Source organism: Montipora foliosa, chromosome 13 (assembly GCF_036669935.1).
Source record: "Montipora foliosa isolate CH-2021 chromosome 13, ASM3666993v2, whole genome shotgun sequence".
Lineage (NCBI taxonomy): Eukaryota > Metazoa > Cnidaria > Anthozoa > Scleractinia > Acroporidae > Montipora > Montipora foliosa.
This window is the reverse complement of record NC_090881.1, coordinates 8,660,499-8,677,604: the sequence shown is the minus strand read 5'-3', so window position 1 is coordinate 8,677,604 and position 17,106 is coordinate 8,660,499. Positions and strand designations below refer to the sequence as shown.

General features: G+C 38.9%; 1 protein-coding gene and 1 non-coding gene across 2 annotated transcripts in view; both read right to left on the bottom strand.

Annotated features, from left to right (window-relative positions):
- Positions 1-1,000: 1,000 nt before the first annotated feature.
- LOC137981642 (UDP-glucose:glycoprotein glucosyltransferase 1-like) overlaps positions 1,001-17,106 on the bottom strand; it is a 67,449-nt gene continuing 51,343 nt past the window's right edge. The window contains exons 24-34 of the mRNA XM_068828723.1: positions 16,318-16,551; positions 14,891-15,028; positions 13,850-13,951; positions 12,601-12,647; positions 11,136-11,234; positions 10,474-10,547; positions 8,478-8,506; positions 5,311-5,580; positions 4,472-4,523; positions 1,599-1,705; positions 1,001-1,255 (exon numbers count right to left, since the gene is read on the bottom strand). Coding sequence (XP_068684824.1) covers positions 1,001-1,255; positions 1,599-1,705; positions 4,472-4,523; positions 5,311-5,580; positions 8,478-8,506; positions 10,474-10,547; positions 11,136-11,234; positions 12,601-12,647; positions 13,850-13,951; positions 14,891-15,028; positions 16,318-16,551 — 1,407 coding nt within the window. The remainder of the gene's footprint in view (positions 1,256-1,598; positions 1,706-4,471; positions 4,524-5,310; positions 5,581-8,477; positions 8,507-10,473; positions 10,548-11,135; positions 11,235-12,600; positions 12,648-13,849; positions 13,952-14,890; positions 15,029-16,317; positions 16,552-17,106) is intronic.
- On the bottom strand, positions 3,719-3,791 carry Trnaa-ggc (transfer RNA alanine (anticodon GGC)). The gene has a single exon. It is a non-coding gene; the product is annotated as a tRNA-Ala (tRNA).

Sequence of the window (17,106 nt, the reverse complement as noted above, 5' to 3'; positions counted from 1 at the left end):
ACGTTAAAATGTAGTTACAACATCAATGACAATGACAATTGATGCCCCTATTCGTTTCTTACCACGTTTAAGCGTCACTATTGATCTATTTTTGTTTTTTTTACTGGCTCATTCACCTTATAAGTTCAACGCTGTACCATCCTTATTTTGTTTGGTAATGGTCTTGTAATAAGAACCAAAATATCACGCTTATTTCCCTGTTTGTTGTGCCCCTCTCGCTTATACTTCTATTTTAAGTTAGCAAGATTTTTTTTCGGAGTTGTTATATATTTTATATCTTTATATTTTCTATAAATAAATTGCTTGTTTCACAGAATACATGTAAAAGTATGACGGCCTTTTCTTCAATCCCGGGTAACGATCACTTGACCTCTTTAGCTTGTATGTTATGTTTTCCATTTCAGACATGTGATGTTACTCTAGGGAACAGTTTCTTTCAAATGTCGTATTATGCACGTGCATATGTACGTATAACTTATGAAAACACAAAAGGAAAATTCTCTTGGGAAACATCACGTGGTCTAAAAATGGGAAAACAAAACGTACAAGCTAAAGAGGTCTATTAAGCGTATTGACCCACACAAAAAAGAAACACGCCATGTATTAAGCAGTAGTAATTTAGTTAGAAAGAAAGGGGAAAAAAAAAAAAAAAAGAAAGAAACAAAGGGAGAAGTCCGCATAACCAGTAGTTAAGTAAATTACCTAATGAAGTAACTCACCCTCAGATCAGTTGCTCTAAACATCTTTTCAGCTATCTGTGCTTGATCGTAATTTGCCTTAAGATTGTCCACGCTACTACTATTTGTAGATAACCGGCGAACAGTAATCATGTCGTCATAAGTTGACTCATCCTCTGGCCAAAACAGAGAGGGAAAAATCCTGAAGAACATTAGAAGTCCAATTACGATCTAAATTGACACATTCAAGAACAGACAAAAACAAAACAAAAACAAACAAAGATATAAAATGATACAGCCCCGTCTCATTTTAATGCCTCGGTTTACTTTAGTTGGTATTTCCATTCAAGAGAGTGTTTGGTGAGTTGAGTGTGCTTTGTTCCTCTGGTGACATTTTCAACATTACAAGCTGCAAGCACAGAACTCTGACATACAAAATGCCTTACCCCGTCCTCTTCACTAGAATCAAACAGCACAAGACAAGAACACTCCTGCTCACAGAGCATGCGCCAGAAGTCCGTGACAGTTGGTGTCAGAGGATGATGTGACACAATGAACGCATGCTGCTGTTTGTAGCCCTAGGGGAAAAAAAGCAGAATTCGTGTTGTGTGACTATCATCGTTACCACGGAGTGGCTCTTCATCGTCTGATACAAACTATAGCTAAGACTCAGTAATGAAATCGTGACTACAAAAAGTTAAACAAGCCGTAGTATCTAAGAATTAATATATAAATAACAAATAAAATACATCAATTAGATTGCGGATAAAAGTAGGTTGAAGTAAGCTCATAATAACGAGAACCTCCCCACCCCTCCTCCCCAACAAAAAAGAAACTAACCTTGACATCTAATCGCTTGATAGGATTTTTAAGATATCAGAACGCTTCTTTACAGAAACAAATATTCCGAATTTGTCTTACCAAGTTTGCCATTACAATCGTGTCAAACATCGCAGGATTTCTTGGTGTACCAAGAGTAAATTGCAGTCCACGGGGTGGCTGTCTGGTGTCGAAATCGGAGCAATGGCCTGAAATATGACATCAGACGTGGTTTCAGCAAGCGTAAGGTTTACCAAAGTAAAATTGCTTCTTTTAATCTGACCGGTTTACCTTAGGAAGGCTCACCTAGGTGATTGTTTCAATTGTTAAGTAACCGATAACAATTGGAAACATGGAAATGCCAACAAAAAATGAAAGGTTGTTTCATTTACCCTGCTAAACCTACCAATGAGAAGGAAAGATTTTTAATGAGCATGTGCTGTGCGAGATCAATCGCAAATAGCCAAGCTTAAAGGGAAAGTACGGTCTAGAAAAGGTTTCTCTGAATTGAAAGTTCTTTACGTGTATTGCAATACTTGACCACTCATTTGGACTAAATGTGTTTAAATAGCCAACAATAACGCTTCAAAAATAGGCAAATTTAAATTGAAGTCCGCCATCTTTATTTTGGTAATGCAAACGAGACTATGACGTAGCAATAGTCAGGGATTTCTCCGGATGACTAAATGTACTTGATGTAAAGAAAAAAAACACTTGCGAGGGGAGCAATACTTTGTGTACTTGAATCTTAATCCTGAGGCTAAATTGTATTGATATTGGCTCCACCTCTGAACAGATTTAGCTCGTGGTCGTTAAACAGGATTTCATATGTGAGTTATATGCAGGCGGTTTACAAAGCGAAAGAGAGCTTGCAGTGCTATCCCGCGCTAATTGCTGTGAAATAAATGCCTGGAAATCAAGTTTAATCAGTCTACCGTGGCTTTCTACGAGATCCCTGTTACAACTTCAAAACAAACGATCGATTTATATATTTCCATCGAATGGTACGAGTAAATCGTTTCAGTAGTTTCTATACTGCTAACAAAATTTAACCAAATCTCAAGTTACGTTTATTAGCGCATAACAGTGAAAGTCGTCTACATATGACTTGATTCAATTTTCTCGCTCCAATATAATGATATTTTGGACTAGTTGACTGAGATTTCCGTATGAAGCGAATGTCACCAAGACCAATATTCATATACCTGAAGATCCCGCTTGATGTCCTCCTTGGTAAAATGACAGACCCGAACAGACAATGTAGCAGTGAGGTTTTCACGTTTGAGGAATCCATCCGCATTTTATTTTCGCTGGCCAACTTTTCTTCAAATTTTAATTTTCCGGTGTAAGCTTCGGTTTTTTTTATTCTTATATGTGTTCTCAAGTCTAGACATGTGTCTAGTTTCATCCTCCTCGAAAGCGTACACCCCAACAGCGGTAATTGTTGCTGTGAAAAAGCCTTGCTACGTGTATTGAGCAACACCTGAAAGTTTCGTCGGCTTATTCTAAATTAAACGCTTTCCCGTGTGAAAGCAAACAAATACGTTTGCTGAAGCATCGAAGACGGCTGTGGCTGAAGGAAGAAAGTGAAAAAGGTACGCTTGTCGAATATTTATTTGTCGCAAGTTCAAGGTTTTTGTCTTGTTTACATTTGCTCTGGCTGATTTTTGCCGCCTAGTTTGATTTACTTGAAAATCTATAAGTATTAAGTGACGCGAGTTTGACGCACTTATGGCCTACATGGCCTACTACCTATTGAACCACAAGACCTTTTACCATAGTTCACCTTACATTTGAATTTCTCAAAGCAGAGAAGTTACACAACATTAAGAAAGTGATCAGGAATCGAAGAACTTGGTAAGGTCCAACAGGTTTGTTGACTATTACTACGTCATAACACGTCATATCCAAGATGGCGCTCTCCAAGTCACGAAAGAGGCACCTTCAAAGTGCTCTTGTCACATTTTAACAGGGAACTGGACAAAACGGCAATTATTTACGAATTCCTGGGGAAAAGTTTTCGTAATTTAGAGAAACTTTTTCTAGACCGTACTTTCCCTTTAAGTAGGCTGAACGTAACCAATGACAGTAACTAAAGAACGAAATGTTATAAGAAATAAATCACATATTGAACTGAGGATATGAAATCAAGTGAAGCTATTATGATCCTTGCAGTTATGAACACAATTTCAGCACTTGTATATAGAAGCCTGGAAAATTTAGGATTTCAACGGGGTTTGAACCCGTGACATCGCGATGCCGGTGCGACGCTCTAACCAACTGAGCTATAAAGCCACTGATGTTGGGAGCTGGTCATTTGCGGGTTCAAATGTTCCCAAGATGCACGAATCAATGAACGAAATCATATTTACTATTCAACACATTGTGAAAATGTCCAAATATGGTCATAGCGCGCTCAATATTTGTCGTGCGTACTCTACGTAGATCCTGCGATACGTAATTTTGTGTGTCGCGGAGAAAAATGGTAGTTTTTTCAGCTTTTTTTCCAAATAAACGTAGAAAATTGCGCTTTTTCATCAATGTGTTGAATAATAAAACAACTATCCTGCGCAATCTTGCGGAATATCGCCTGATTTTAGCCAACTCGGCCTACGGCCCCGTCGGCTAAGTATCAGGCGATATTCCGCGCGATTTCGCAGGATAATTGTTAAATATACGGTTTCAAACCCCGTTGTAGTCCTGAATTTTTTAGGGGTCTCTACGCAATTACTAAAATTGCGTTCATATCTGCAAGGATCATAGCTTCACTTGAGTATCTTTAGATATTTTACGTTTGAAAGCGAACCCAAAGGGGCCAATTTGCAAGGAAATAAAAGAACATTTAAATGGTGGCCATTTTGGAATAAGGTGTTTAAAAGTGGGAAATTAATATAACATAGTGTTCATGTTACGAAATGTCCAAGTAATTTTGAGTCATGGAAGCAAGCCTATATTCTAACTACAAATTATGATACCTTCAATGAAGATGTATTCCAGCTCAAAGTTCGCCACAACTTGTTTTTCGACCTGAAGACGGACAAAAAGCAAATTCAGGAGTAATGTCATCTTCGGATTCTAACGACGAAGCTCTTCCAAAAAAGACCAACAATTTCTCTTAAGACTACCTTGCCGTATTTAGATTCAATCTGTAACCATTTTATTGTTTAAAACAAATACAATAGCAACTACTTTGACTAAACAAGAAGCTACAGGTAGCCTACACTTGTTCTAAGGATTTTAGCACACTTCCTTTACTATAAGTTCACAGTATTTCAGTGGATTCTTTTTTTGGTTACAATAACTTAGTTAATACCCAGTTTCAATTCCGTAGTCCGAAGTCCACAGTCCGCATTCCGTGACCCAATGAATAGGGTTAAGTGCGATCGTAGACAGTTGTTTACATTTAAAACTGTTGTTAACGGCATTGATTCCAATCAAAGCCAGTAAACAGTGGCTTTGCAAGTCTCTACAATGGTATTGAACAATATTTAAAACTTTTCTAATACTTAGGCCGCCTTCTACGAGACAGAAAAATCTTACGCATACACAGCCAGATCGTGACCCCACCCCTCCCCCCCCCCCCAAAAAAAATAATAATAATAATAATAATAAAATAAAGTCTAAGGTCCACAAATACATGTGCATCAACACCTGCTGATTTTGATAAGAATCAGAAAGCGTTCCCTTCCTCTTCTCCCCAACTTTAGCAGTACTCCTGCCTGGGAATACAGGCAATTAACGCAACACAGTGTCCCCAAACTCCGCTCCTCAAGTAAGGATAACAAGCTGCCTTTACCCAAAACCTAAGACTCACGTCTTGTAACTTGATATTGTCCAAGTCATAAGGTGAGTACACAGCTTCCACCATCCAGCCTAAGGGTGTGTCTATACCCATTGTCAATAGCACAGACTCTGGCATGTCCGAGAACAGAGAAAATGGACCCTCACTCAAGGCTCCATCCTTGTCAAATGTCAGTTGAGGTTCCAGAACATAGCGATAAAAGCGATTTAGTGGCAACTCCGACAGCTTCTCACGAGAGTTCATCGCAATTTTAAAATTCACGTTTGTCACATTTTGAAGGACCTACGGAAAAATAAACATTTTTTTTGTTATTTTTAATAGTTAAGAACACTGCATTTTTAATTTACCCTACATCAGTTTGTTGCCGGTTTTTCCTTGTTGTTTTGCCTTTTCTAAGGTAAGGGTAAATGGTTATTTATTTGTTCAGAAATTGCTATCTGGTTAAGCGTTTGTCCCCAATAAAACAGAAGACAATAGAGATATTTCGCCTAACGTTTACGTGAAAATGATAATCCTCACCAGTCAAATTTTGCGAGTTTCGACGAAGCTGTTTTGAGAGTCAACAGAGAGTCAACGTGAGTTTACGAAGAAAATTGCGGTAAGGACTCAGTCATGAATGATCTACAACCATGAACCCTAAATTTTCCTTGCTTGAGTTACCGGAATATGGTTTTGAGGTTCTTTTTTTTCTTCCCCATAAACAAATTAATCAATAATAGCTATTAATGAAGAAAGGACGAGTTTGTTAGGCTAAGCATTAAAACGTTGAGAAAATCATGTTTTTATCTATTCTGTGGCAATTGCAACGTCTTCATACCAAAACATTTACAATCGAGGATAGAGGCGAAATCATTCAAGTCTTAATGTATTCATTTCGTGGTTTTTACCTCAATGATTCATGATCTTTAAAAGCAATTTTGTGCATTCCCTGGTCGGAAGTAATTAATTCATGCATGTATGTTGTTGAACTTTCCTCAGCATCGGAAAACGCATGTTTTATGAGTCAAATGAGTCAATGAGTCATGAGTCATGAGTCAATGGACTCACAGTCAATATAGCAATAATTTGTTGATTAAGCTCAAGTCCTCGTTTCAGTGATTAGGCCTAAGCACTCTCTGAAATTTTAGCTTTCATTTTATGGTTTAATTAACTGCACTAACTCGTTGACTCATTGACTCATTGACTCATAAATACTTGACACTCCAGCGTCGTTGTCAGTCATGATTCCCGAGTTTTTAAAACAAAGATTCGTGATTCTTAAAAGATTTAAAACTATGATTCATGATTCATGAGTCCGCTTCCATCCCGAAAATTTTACACAAACGACTGTGGAGATCATGGTTAATTGAATAAAATTAACGAACAAGCGTAAAATTCTTGTGGAAATTGTTAGAACTTTGTTGTTACTGTTCTCATATATAGTCACCACTGCATCTCTTGGTGTAAATTTTGAGGTTTTTCTAAATGAAGTTGTTCTATTTGCTTCAAGGATAAGTTAAATACCTTTAAATAGCGTCTTACCAAAGTGATTCATAGTACAAGAATTTTGCAAAAACGCGAAATTTAAGTGTCGCGAAATACGCGCATCTTAAAATCGCAAAATAACGTGTCGCCAAAACTTCATGTGATAAGGTAGAAACGGCAAGCAGCAACCCGCCAACGCAAAAAAATGGCGCTAAAATCATGGTCACGTGGTCACTTTTGCCGTTCGCGTTTCACGCAAATGGGACACTAAATCTCTCTAAGGCCCTGTTTAGAAGGAGGGAGGATGCCCCGGCTGACCGAGTTACCAGGCTAGGAGGGTTAAAACATAGCACGCCTTTACATGCAACTCACCTAAGCGGGATAGCCATTGGGCTTTCTCCTTTGCAAGGCCAATAATCACTGCCAACAAGATGGCTCTCCCAGGATAGCTCGGTTACCAGGGGGCACGCTCCCTCCCTCCATGTAAACAGGCCCTAATACCAGTTGTCTTTCTATGAAAAGACCTTGTCTGATGAATCAATTTACCCTAAATTGACGCAGCTATGGTTCAGTGACCAATTTGTCTTTCTTCTCCTAACATTTTTACGTATTTCAGGTGTTAATTTACCCGGTAGTGTTGAAAAAGGCAAACTGCTCGCATTCTTCGAGAGGAAAGATTTAAGTCCTTTCAAATGTAGTATGTATGAAACTTCCCTATTTTGGAAACCATTTGCGAAGTTTGCTCTCTTTCAAAGCGAAACTTTAAGTGAGAAGTCTTTCTTAAAGAAGTTAGTTTTGATCCACACTAAAAAGTCAATCTCATTCACCAGGCATTGCTGGCCCTATGAACTTCTCATTTCAATGGCCTGGTATAGGGCTCACCGCGATTGTTTTAAAGTTAAGTTTTATTGTAGTATGCTTAAAGTGGTACCACGATCAGAAAATCACTTCCTTTCTTTCTTCAGATTTTGAAAGAGTGTTTGCTTAACACCTGACTCGCGAAGTTTTGCGCTTTGATAATTAGCCAAAGGCTGTTAACTTTGAGTGTAAGTTTTGGATTTCACGGTCCGACATTACACACGTTGAAAACCGACCAATTGGACTTGACAGGGTTGGAACTAGGGAAAAGAAACGTTATTTGCTCACTAGCTTAAAATTCCAGTGTGTAAATGCTGCTTATTATATTAAGCTCGAAACTACCGTGCTGCATATTAATTCAGCCTCATACACACACATAGCATTCCTAAACAAGTGAGTCTTTGAGGTCATTTTTTCCTCTCATCCAGCTCTCTCGAGATTTCAAAGTTAGTAATGGCGGACCATTAAATAGGAAAATTCCAGTTAAAATAAACAGGTGCCTTTTTAAAATCAAGGGTTAAAACGTGGGTCACTTAGTGTTACGTTAACAAAGTTTTGAAATCCAAAGAAAAAAAAGAAGATGTGATTTTTTGGTCATAGTAGCACTTTAAGTGTGTGTATTGTTTTCAGAGCTAATGCCTTGAGTACTCGAAATACCTGTAGCCTGAACAAACTCTTGTGGCGAGCCGGCCGTTTTTCAGTTCACCTCAGGTTTTTTTTTAATGACAATTAAAAGATCAGAAACACACACTTCACGTTTCCACTGTTTTGAAAAGAAAGTTAAGGTGCAAAAGCCAGGTGACTAAGCCCAAAACTGGCAGGAAAACGGATGGATTACAACAATGCGACTAACTCACCGTGAGAATCGGGGCAATTTTCTGCGCAGCTATAATAAAATAACATTGAGTGAGGTGAGACAAACATCAGTATTTGAACCAATGTCATAGATACATGTTGGAGCAATTGCCCGGTTAAGGTGGCTCCAACCAGTTTCAACACTTTCAAGAGACCTTGGTATTAGAAGGTTTGACACTACAGCACTTTATCATGTAACACCAATGTTATGGTACCATGTGAAACATCAAGTATTGCTAAACAAGATGCAGTCATTTTTCTGATGTAACAAGTTACCATGGCAACAGGAAAGCCTTACAAAAACACCCTATATTTCGGCTTTAGTTGTTCATATCTGAAAAACGAACTCGGTGACACCAATTTTTTTATTGCACAAAAGTGATCAGCAGGCCACGATGAAACTCTCTGCAAAGTTTGCTGATTACATTTCAGAAATGAAAAATGGGGGTCACCAAGTTCGTTTTTGAGATATGAGCAGCTAAAGCCAAAATATGGGATGTTTTTGCAGGGTATTCCTGTTGCCATGGTAACTTTCTACGTGACAAAAATGAACGAATCTTTATTATATACATACTGAGATTTACCCACTGAAAAGGCGCGAAATAAAATTGGTTCACAAGCTGGTCTTAGAACCCAACAGCCAATCAAATGGTGCGTATCGCTTTTCCCACGTGTGAGGAAAACGATACGTCCAATCAGGTGTCGCGTATCATGTTTTTTGACGTGTAAGCCGTAACAAGGTGATGTTCATTCAGCTGACAGTGTTTCGCTTGTTTGAGAAATTTTGAGCCTGATACGTCAACAACTCGTGCGTAAATACCGTACGCCCGCACTTTCCATGAAGTATTCTCTATTTTTCAGCAATGATTGGGGTTTGATATGGTACCATAACATTGCTGTTAAGTTATAAAGTGTTGTAGTGTCAATCCTTCTAATGAGAATGTTTTTTTCAAGTGTTGAACTGGTTTAAGCCACCTTAAGTGCGAGGATCACTTTCGTTTACACCACGCTTAGTTTCCACAAAAACCATCCACCTTGAAATAAACGGATTACGTGGTGACAAACTGCATTGGCAGTATGTGACGAGAAGCGTGTTGCACCCTCCAGCATCGTACCAAATTCATGCCAATAATACTCAGAACTGAAGTATATATAGAGTCTTGTTGGTTATAAAAAACCGAATACAAACCAATTAAATTCAATACAGTTATTGATGAAAAAGGTAGACTAGCAGAGAGAAAAAAATTTACCGGTGTGAATTGGTTTCATTCATTGAAAAACTGTTTTTGAAGTGGCACAGTTTTCGGCAAGGTGTAAACCGTAGATTATAAAAAAATATCACTTCCTTGAATGCACAATTCCTGATCCTTGTGCAAGGATTTGGTGCATTGGCTTGGTGCATTGGCTTGCTGCATAAGAATGCCGGTCATCTCCTTTTTTCCTTTAAATTTAGAAAGTGTGATTGCTTATCATAAGACTGCTTATTTTGAGGTAAAAGGTTTTTCTTTATTCTTAAGCAGCCCGCCACTACTAAATATAAAAATCTGGAAAGTGCTGGGCGGACGAAAATAAATGACGTCAAACACTTAATACCCTAAAGAATGCCTGTTGTGTTTAGCATAAAGAACCAGAGTTTTGGGCTTCCAGACTGTTAAACTTGTGTCTTGCATTAGTTAACTTGCTACATTCACACAAACTGCATTATTAACAAAGGCACTTAATTAATAATGCTAATACAGCAAGTTAACGATCCAAGACATAAGTTTGAATGAGTGCAGATGTAATTTTTTCCTCAATCCAGCTCTCTGGGGCCCAGTCAGTTTCCAGTACGATGAATAGCGCACCATAAAATCTCGAACTTGTATTCAAAATAAACTGCCTTTGCATGGAAATGTGCAAGTTGGGTTTTAAAAAAAAACTAACTTTCAAGATTTGAAGAAAAAAAGAAAAGCGAATATTTGACCATAATTGTTGCCCTTAAAGCTAAACGAACAATACCTTTTGACAGAGGATCCACAATAACCACAACATCGAAACTGGGGCCTTCTTGATTCGGTCCGATTTGCATAACACTGCAAAAACAAGAAAATGTACTCACATGCTACTGTAGGTCCATTTAGGGTCATGTAAGACGATTAAAACTCTGTGGCACCTACAAAATAACATTCGACCTGGCATCTTGCTGCTACACAAACTCAAGTTACTGCATAACAACAGGGACACTATTCATGCAAAACGACCTGGGAGATCACAACAAGTACGCCAATTCATAACAGAGAAATCAAAGTAAGAAATGATGGTTAGCCCCTTTTCAAGTGACTTAAGGAATTGTGGGTGGTAAGTAGTGTATATAGGAGATGGAAGAGCTATTCCATTGGATGAACCACGGAGACGTGAATGCAAATTGATGTCATGAATACAGTATGTCATGCATGCGATAGTTGTCAAAAATTTAATTCTTGACAAAATACTTTTAAATAAAGAAAAGAACAAATTGATATCAATGTCAATTAATTGGGATTGGCAGTTCACGATAAGGAAAAAAAAAAGATTCGTTGCAATCGTTTTGAGATCCTGAACAGCATCTGCACATTAATGGCACTCCACGCAAAACGAAAGATTTATTACAATCAAGAGCATAGGATTGTCTTTTTACAAACCTGTGTTTATCTTCTTTGAACGTTATTTCTTGGCGTGATCTCTTTTCTCGGCTGATCAACGCAGATGATGCTTTCATAATGATATCACTTCTAAATTCACTTTAAGAAAAAAACACGATACAACGTTACAGGACTCTCATCACAGGTAACCCAGGCTCTCTGTGTGCGTCACGTAGGTATTAAAATATGGAGAACACATGAGGCGAAGTTTAGGTCTGAAAATTTGCTAGAAAATGGTAATAAAAATCGATAAAACTTATCATGTGGTGAGCTGTTGTTGTCTTTAATACGTACACGAAGTTTCGGGGAAAATGGTCCCCGTTCACCTTCCTTCATGATATAGTGACAAGGTAGGAGACGGAAGCCAGCGTCGGGACTCCGATCGACCCAAAACAAGCACGATTTTTTCCGCGAAAATCAAATCCAGTCGCTAAATAAACACGCCAGGTTCGTGGAATAGGAATTTCTCTAAACCATGAATCCACTAAAGCATCTCCAGGTAGCAACGCGGAGCCACCAGACTCCGTAAAACTTGTAAGTTAACCTGCTAAAATGGCGGCCAGAAAGCGTGGTACTCACGAAGTGCCCAATTCAAAATGGCACTGAACTCTGGACGCCTGGTGACGAGTATAATAAGTCTCCCTCGAGGGAGGGGAGTCCCAAAAAATTGCTCAGTGAGTTTTGTTTTTAGGAATTTGGGACTCCCCTCCCTTCAGAACTTATTATACTCGTCACCAGGCGTCCAGAGTTCAGTGCCATTTTGAATTGGGCACTTCGTGAGTACCACGCTTTCTGGCCGCCATTTTAGCAGGTTAACTTACAAGTTTTACGGAGTCTGGTGGCTCTACGTTGCTACCTGGAGATGCTTCAGTGGATTCATGGTTTAGAGAAATTCCTATTCCACGAACCTGGCGTGTTTATTTAGCGACTGGATTTGATTTTCGCGGAAAAAATCGTGCTTGTTTTGGGTCGATCGGAGTCCCGACGCTGGCTTCCGTCTCCTACCTTGTCACTATATTATGAAGGAAGGTGAACGGGGACCATTTTCCCCGAAACTTCGTGTACGTATTAAAGACAACAACAGCTCACCACATGGTAAGTTTTATCGATTTTTATTACCATTTTCTAGCATATTTTCACACCTAAACTTCGCCTCATGTGTTCTCTATATTTTAATACCTATGTGACGTACACAGTGAGCCTGGGTTACCTGTGCTCTCATCTGATCAAATAAGTTGCAAAGTAAATGCAACAAATGCTGTTTCGCAATGTTTTAGAAAAGTTCTTTGCGGGATGAAAATCGATGATATTTGAGCAAGCATTACAAAGGCATTCGTTTAATGTTATAACTGTACCAAGCAAGAAGTTTCCTTGAGTACATAAATTGAAAGCCTGCATCAGACAAGAAAAATCCATAATAATATTATTGTTTCACAAACTGCAGGATGAAATAGAATAACATCACCTAGTATCATCATCAGCTGACAAATCATCAAACTGCATTTCATCCACCTAAAAGAGAATTATGAACCAGGGAAAAAATTCAGGAAAGGAGGTTGGGAAAGGTGAGCAGGAAGCCCAGTTTCTCTCTTTTAAGACTACTCGGTTTATTCCTTGTCGGGTTTAAGATCAAGAAAAATAACTTAAATGAGGTTTTCTAAAAGGAATTAACAAAAAAAAAAAAAAAAAACATGATTAGCAGTAAGTTACTTCAGACAGTTCTGATACGCTTTCCCCAAATATTCCTAGTATTAATTCAGAATACATCTGTCATTTGTGCACTTAGAGTAGTAGTTGTTATAGAGCGGTTTTCAATTGAGTGTCGAAAGTAATTAGCGAATTGCTTTGGTTTTGCATGATTTCACTTAGTGATTGGTTCAAAGTTTTCGCGCCATGTTTTCAACCAATCAGAGGTGAAACCAAAACCAATAGTGGCTTGCGCGTGCACATTTTCCCGCGCTTTGTGTCGGCTACGTGAAATTACTTCGAGTTTTGATTGGCCAAAGTAGTTACTTTCGTTTTGATTTTACGACACTCGATTGAGACTCCCTCTATCATATTGAATAACTATTTGCCACAAAACCTGAAAACAATTGGAATGCCATTGCACCATTAAACCATAGCTTTTCTGATGGAAAGACAGGTACATGGTTCAGAAAAAAAAAGAGAGAGAAAATTGGTAATAAAAGAAACAAGAATAAGACCAGAAGCAATGCTCGCTTTAGCCCTGCAATATTAAAAAAATTTAAAATGTCCAGTATCTCTGATGAAGGACCTACAATGTAGTAAATTGGAATTTTTACCACAATTGCTTGTGATCTCGCAATCTGATTGCCTAATTTACCGTTGTCGATAAGAGTCCAGACAACACTGCTCGCGTCAGTTTGTCATGCAATGTAAAAGCCAATCAGGAACGCTCATTTTGGGAAATAAACCAATCATATTGCGAGAAGTTCTAGACAACGCTTGTTCTTTCTTTGTGTCATGATTTTGGTCACGCTCTGAAATAAACACTTTCTTTGGCACACTGCGCCAAAAGCTGCGCCTCGTGAATCCACAACATTTTGACCACTGTGATGACGAATATCGCTGTCGATTTGTTAAATTACTAGCGTAAGCAAGAAGAAAAAACTCTGGCTAAAGAAATGTGTCCTACAAATTGAATACAACTAAAGAAAGAAACCCGTTTCAGCTGTTGACTGATCTTGGCATACCTGATTCCTCACTTTGCGAGCATACAAGTCCATGTCAAAGTTCTCAAGAAGTTTAAAATCATCTTCAGTGAACAATATATTTCCAGCCAGAGGACCAAGAACCTGTAACAACAAGATAAAAGAGTTAAATTTACAACAATACAGTAAATAGGCCATTTCCGAGTTCATGTCTGCCTCCTCTTCAAAGCGAGTCTAAGTGCGAAGTTTTTGTAATGGTAATTAGTTCTACTTTACATATGAATGAAAACTAATTTTCATAACAAAAACTTCGCACTTAGACTCGCTTTGAAGAGGAGGCAGACATGAACTCGGAAATGGCCTATTTAAAGCCTTCATCGAGAAGTCCAAAATGTATATGATGAAAAAAAGCACCAAAGTTTTCAGAAAAAACTCCATGAGGGAAAACGAAGGGTAAACGGCTTAGAGTGCACTATGAAATTCTGGTGTAAGCGGAAGATTGCTAAGAATGAGAGAGGTGTGGGACGATCGCCGTTTACGATTGGGATTATCGCATAACCCAAAGAAAACCTTCGCTAAAATCATGGGAGGCGAGCCTGCATTTTGTAAACCAGAAATACAGAGCGCATACGTCAGCATTTACTGTTGTCATCATCATGCACCTATGAGTAAATAATAAAATCAAAGCGAGCGTTTCACCAGGATTAAGTTAAAACAGAAACCCATAAGAGTTGAAACGTGTAACGGCCCCTTGTGTGCTGGGAAACAAGCTTCTGAATATTCAATTTGCTAAGTACCATATTTGGAACAACAAGAGAGAAACATTCAACCAATCAGTTCGCAAGAACACCGTGACGCAATACCACCAATGTTCTCGACTGGAGCGAGGGGTTTCCAAATATGGTACTTAGCACTGAATATTCGGAAGCTGTGAACGCGCGTTACACGTTTCAACCCTTATGGGTTTCTGGTTAAAATTAATGAACAAGGAGTGGAAAAACCTATTTTTTAGCAGTACTGTCCAACGAAACAAGAAGAGCATGCGCAAAATCGCGCAATGACGCAGGTGCACAGGCTACTTACCCTTCCGTTGGTGATGACCGCAGGCTGCCCAGGATGAAGGTTGACAACTTGACTACAGAATAATTGGTGAGAAAACAGTTTCCCTTTGAAGGAAGTCTGGTCGCTAAGCTTTGCTTTGACTGCATCTGATTTCAAACCCTTTAAATATAAAAATAAAACACTGATGTATTGTTTACCTGAATACGAAGAACCACTGTGTTGCTTCTAATGTCAAAGTCACGCCATGTGAACAAAATGAGAAGAGAATGACATTGACTCATGATAAACAGAGTGTGAATTACATGAAATGCAAACAAGATGCATACACCATTAAAGCAAATGCGGACTACACAAGGCACTGACCACACGTATAAATGATTCGCCCTTTAGTTTGCTACGAGATTCATCTTACAATGGAATAATTCTTGGTGTTTCTCTAAATCACCTTTCCTTCCCTCACACGCCTAACTTTGCTTCTCCGCCACCGAGATTTTGAGAGTAACAATGTCAAGGCAAACGTTCTCGACCTTAACTTTGCGATCATGATTATTTCATAATGACCTTATTTTTCTCTTGGCTACACTTTTTCATGTTTGTTTCCTGTATTTCCACTCAAGTCCACATGCACAAACGAAGCTCAAGTTCTGTCTACGGCGGGAACAGCAATTGTGCATAAAAATGAAAATCCGAGGAAATAAGCATGCACCATCTATAAGCACGGCTCAAATAGTACTAAGAGATGAAGAACGCTTCACACAAGATAGGTCTTATATCTCATTATGTAACGCGTGTGCAAACTAAAGTACATGAATCAAGGATAAAGGGGTTTAGTGAGTTTCTAAAGAAACTGTAGTTACTGCATCGGTGGGGAAGTGAAACACAGAAATGGGTGTATCAACTGGTAAACTGACCACCGTAAAGAAAGTTGAAGGCTGAGGTTTCCCGCATTACCCCTTCACTCTGGCGAGGAAGGTGATGAGCAACAGGAATCAATCCTTTATGGCAATGTAATATAAAAATGGGAGGGTCCATAAGGGAACCTCAAGTGTTTACCAGAAGATCATTACATTGAAGCGTTTAACTCTGGTTCAGAGCTGGGGTTTTTTGAGTTAAAAGATTTCCTTATTTGGACGTAACGTCGCTCGCACATTTTCCCGCGCGTGCAGCTTCGATCTTATTTTTGTCCATATTTGGGCATAAAATGGGTGTCCTAAAATCCCCAGCTTTGTTCCAAAGAAGAGTTGCAAATTACACGCTTCAAGGTCATGTCATTCAAGGTCATTCAAGGTCACTGGCTACAGCAAGAATAATCACCACTTTTGTCAATGTCACAGAAAATATTACATATGCAGTCACTACAAACACAACCTGAACACCCGACTTCAACCAAATAGTCTCTTTCTTATGCTAAAAATATTAACCTGACAAGTTCTACAATGAAAACGCACCGGTATCTTAGCTAATATATCTTCCATTGCTATGGAATCATGTGACAGTTTATTGAAGTCATTATTTTCATCCAACAAGGTTTCAATGAATGTCAGCATAGATGATGTCACATGGGACTTTGAGGCCAGTACTGCCTCCACAGTCCGGGCAACATTTAGCAACTCTGGTTGATCATCTGTTTTCTTCACTGCTGGGTTATGGATGAGTGCCACCCGCGCGCTGGTTGATGATTTCTAAAGTGGAAAGAAAACATGTAAAACAATCTCAAATTCAAGTGCCAAAGACTTTTTCTAATTTCCTCAATAGAATCAACACATGTACAGAAAGTCTGAAACAAACGTGACTTAACGAAAAAAAACATTCTGTTCTTCACTTTCTATTTTTGCGGACACCTGTTCCGCTGATTAAGAGGAACTAGCCTTCAGAGCCGGCGGTTTTTGGCAGTAAAGCTAAAGTCAGCTTACAAGCCAAGTGGCCCGTCAGGCCGGAGCTTATCCCCGGTTTCTGAAGCATGAAGCGACTAGGAGTATTTCTAATCCCCGCTGGATGGGATGCAAGTCCATCCCAGGGTTACCCCAGCATTAAATTCGCCGGTCCGAGGGAGTAAAGGTTTTTGGCGGTAAAGGCTAGTTAAAGACTTAAATGCTTCAAACACAAGTCTACCATTTTGAAAGTAGAGCAGGGTTGGTACGAGTTTAAGTTGATCGCAAATAATACAGCCAGCCAGCCCTAAGCGAAAAAACATGTGCGGGAAGATTACAATTAGCTTTGCATTTGTGTCTGTTAAG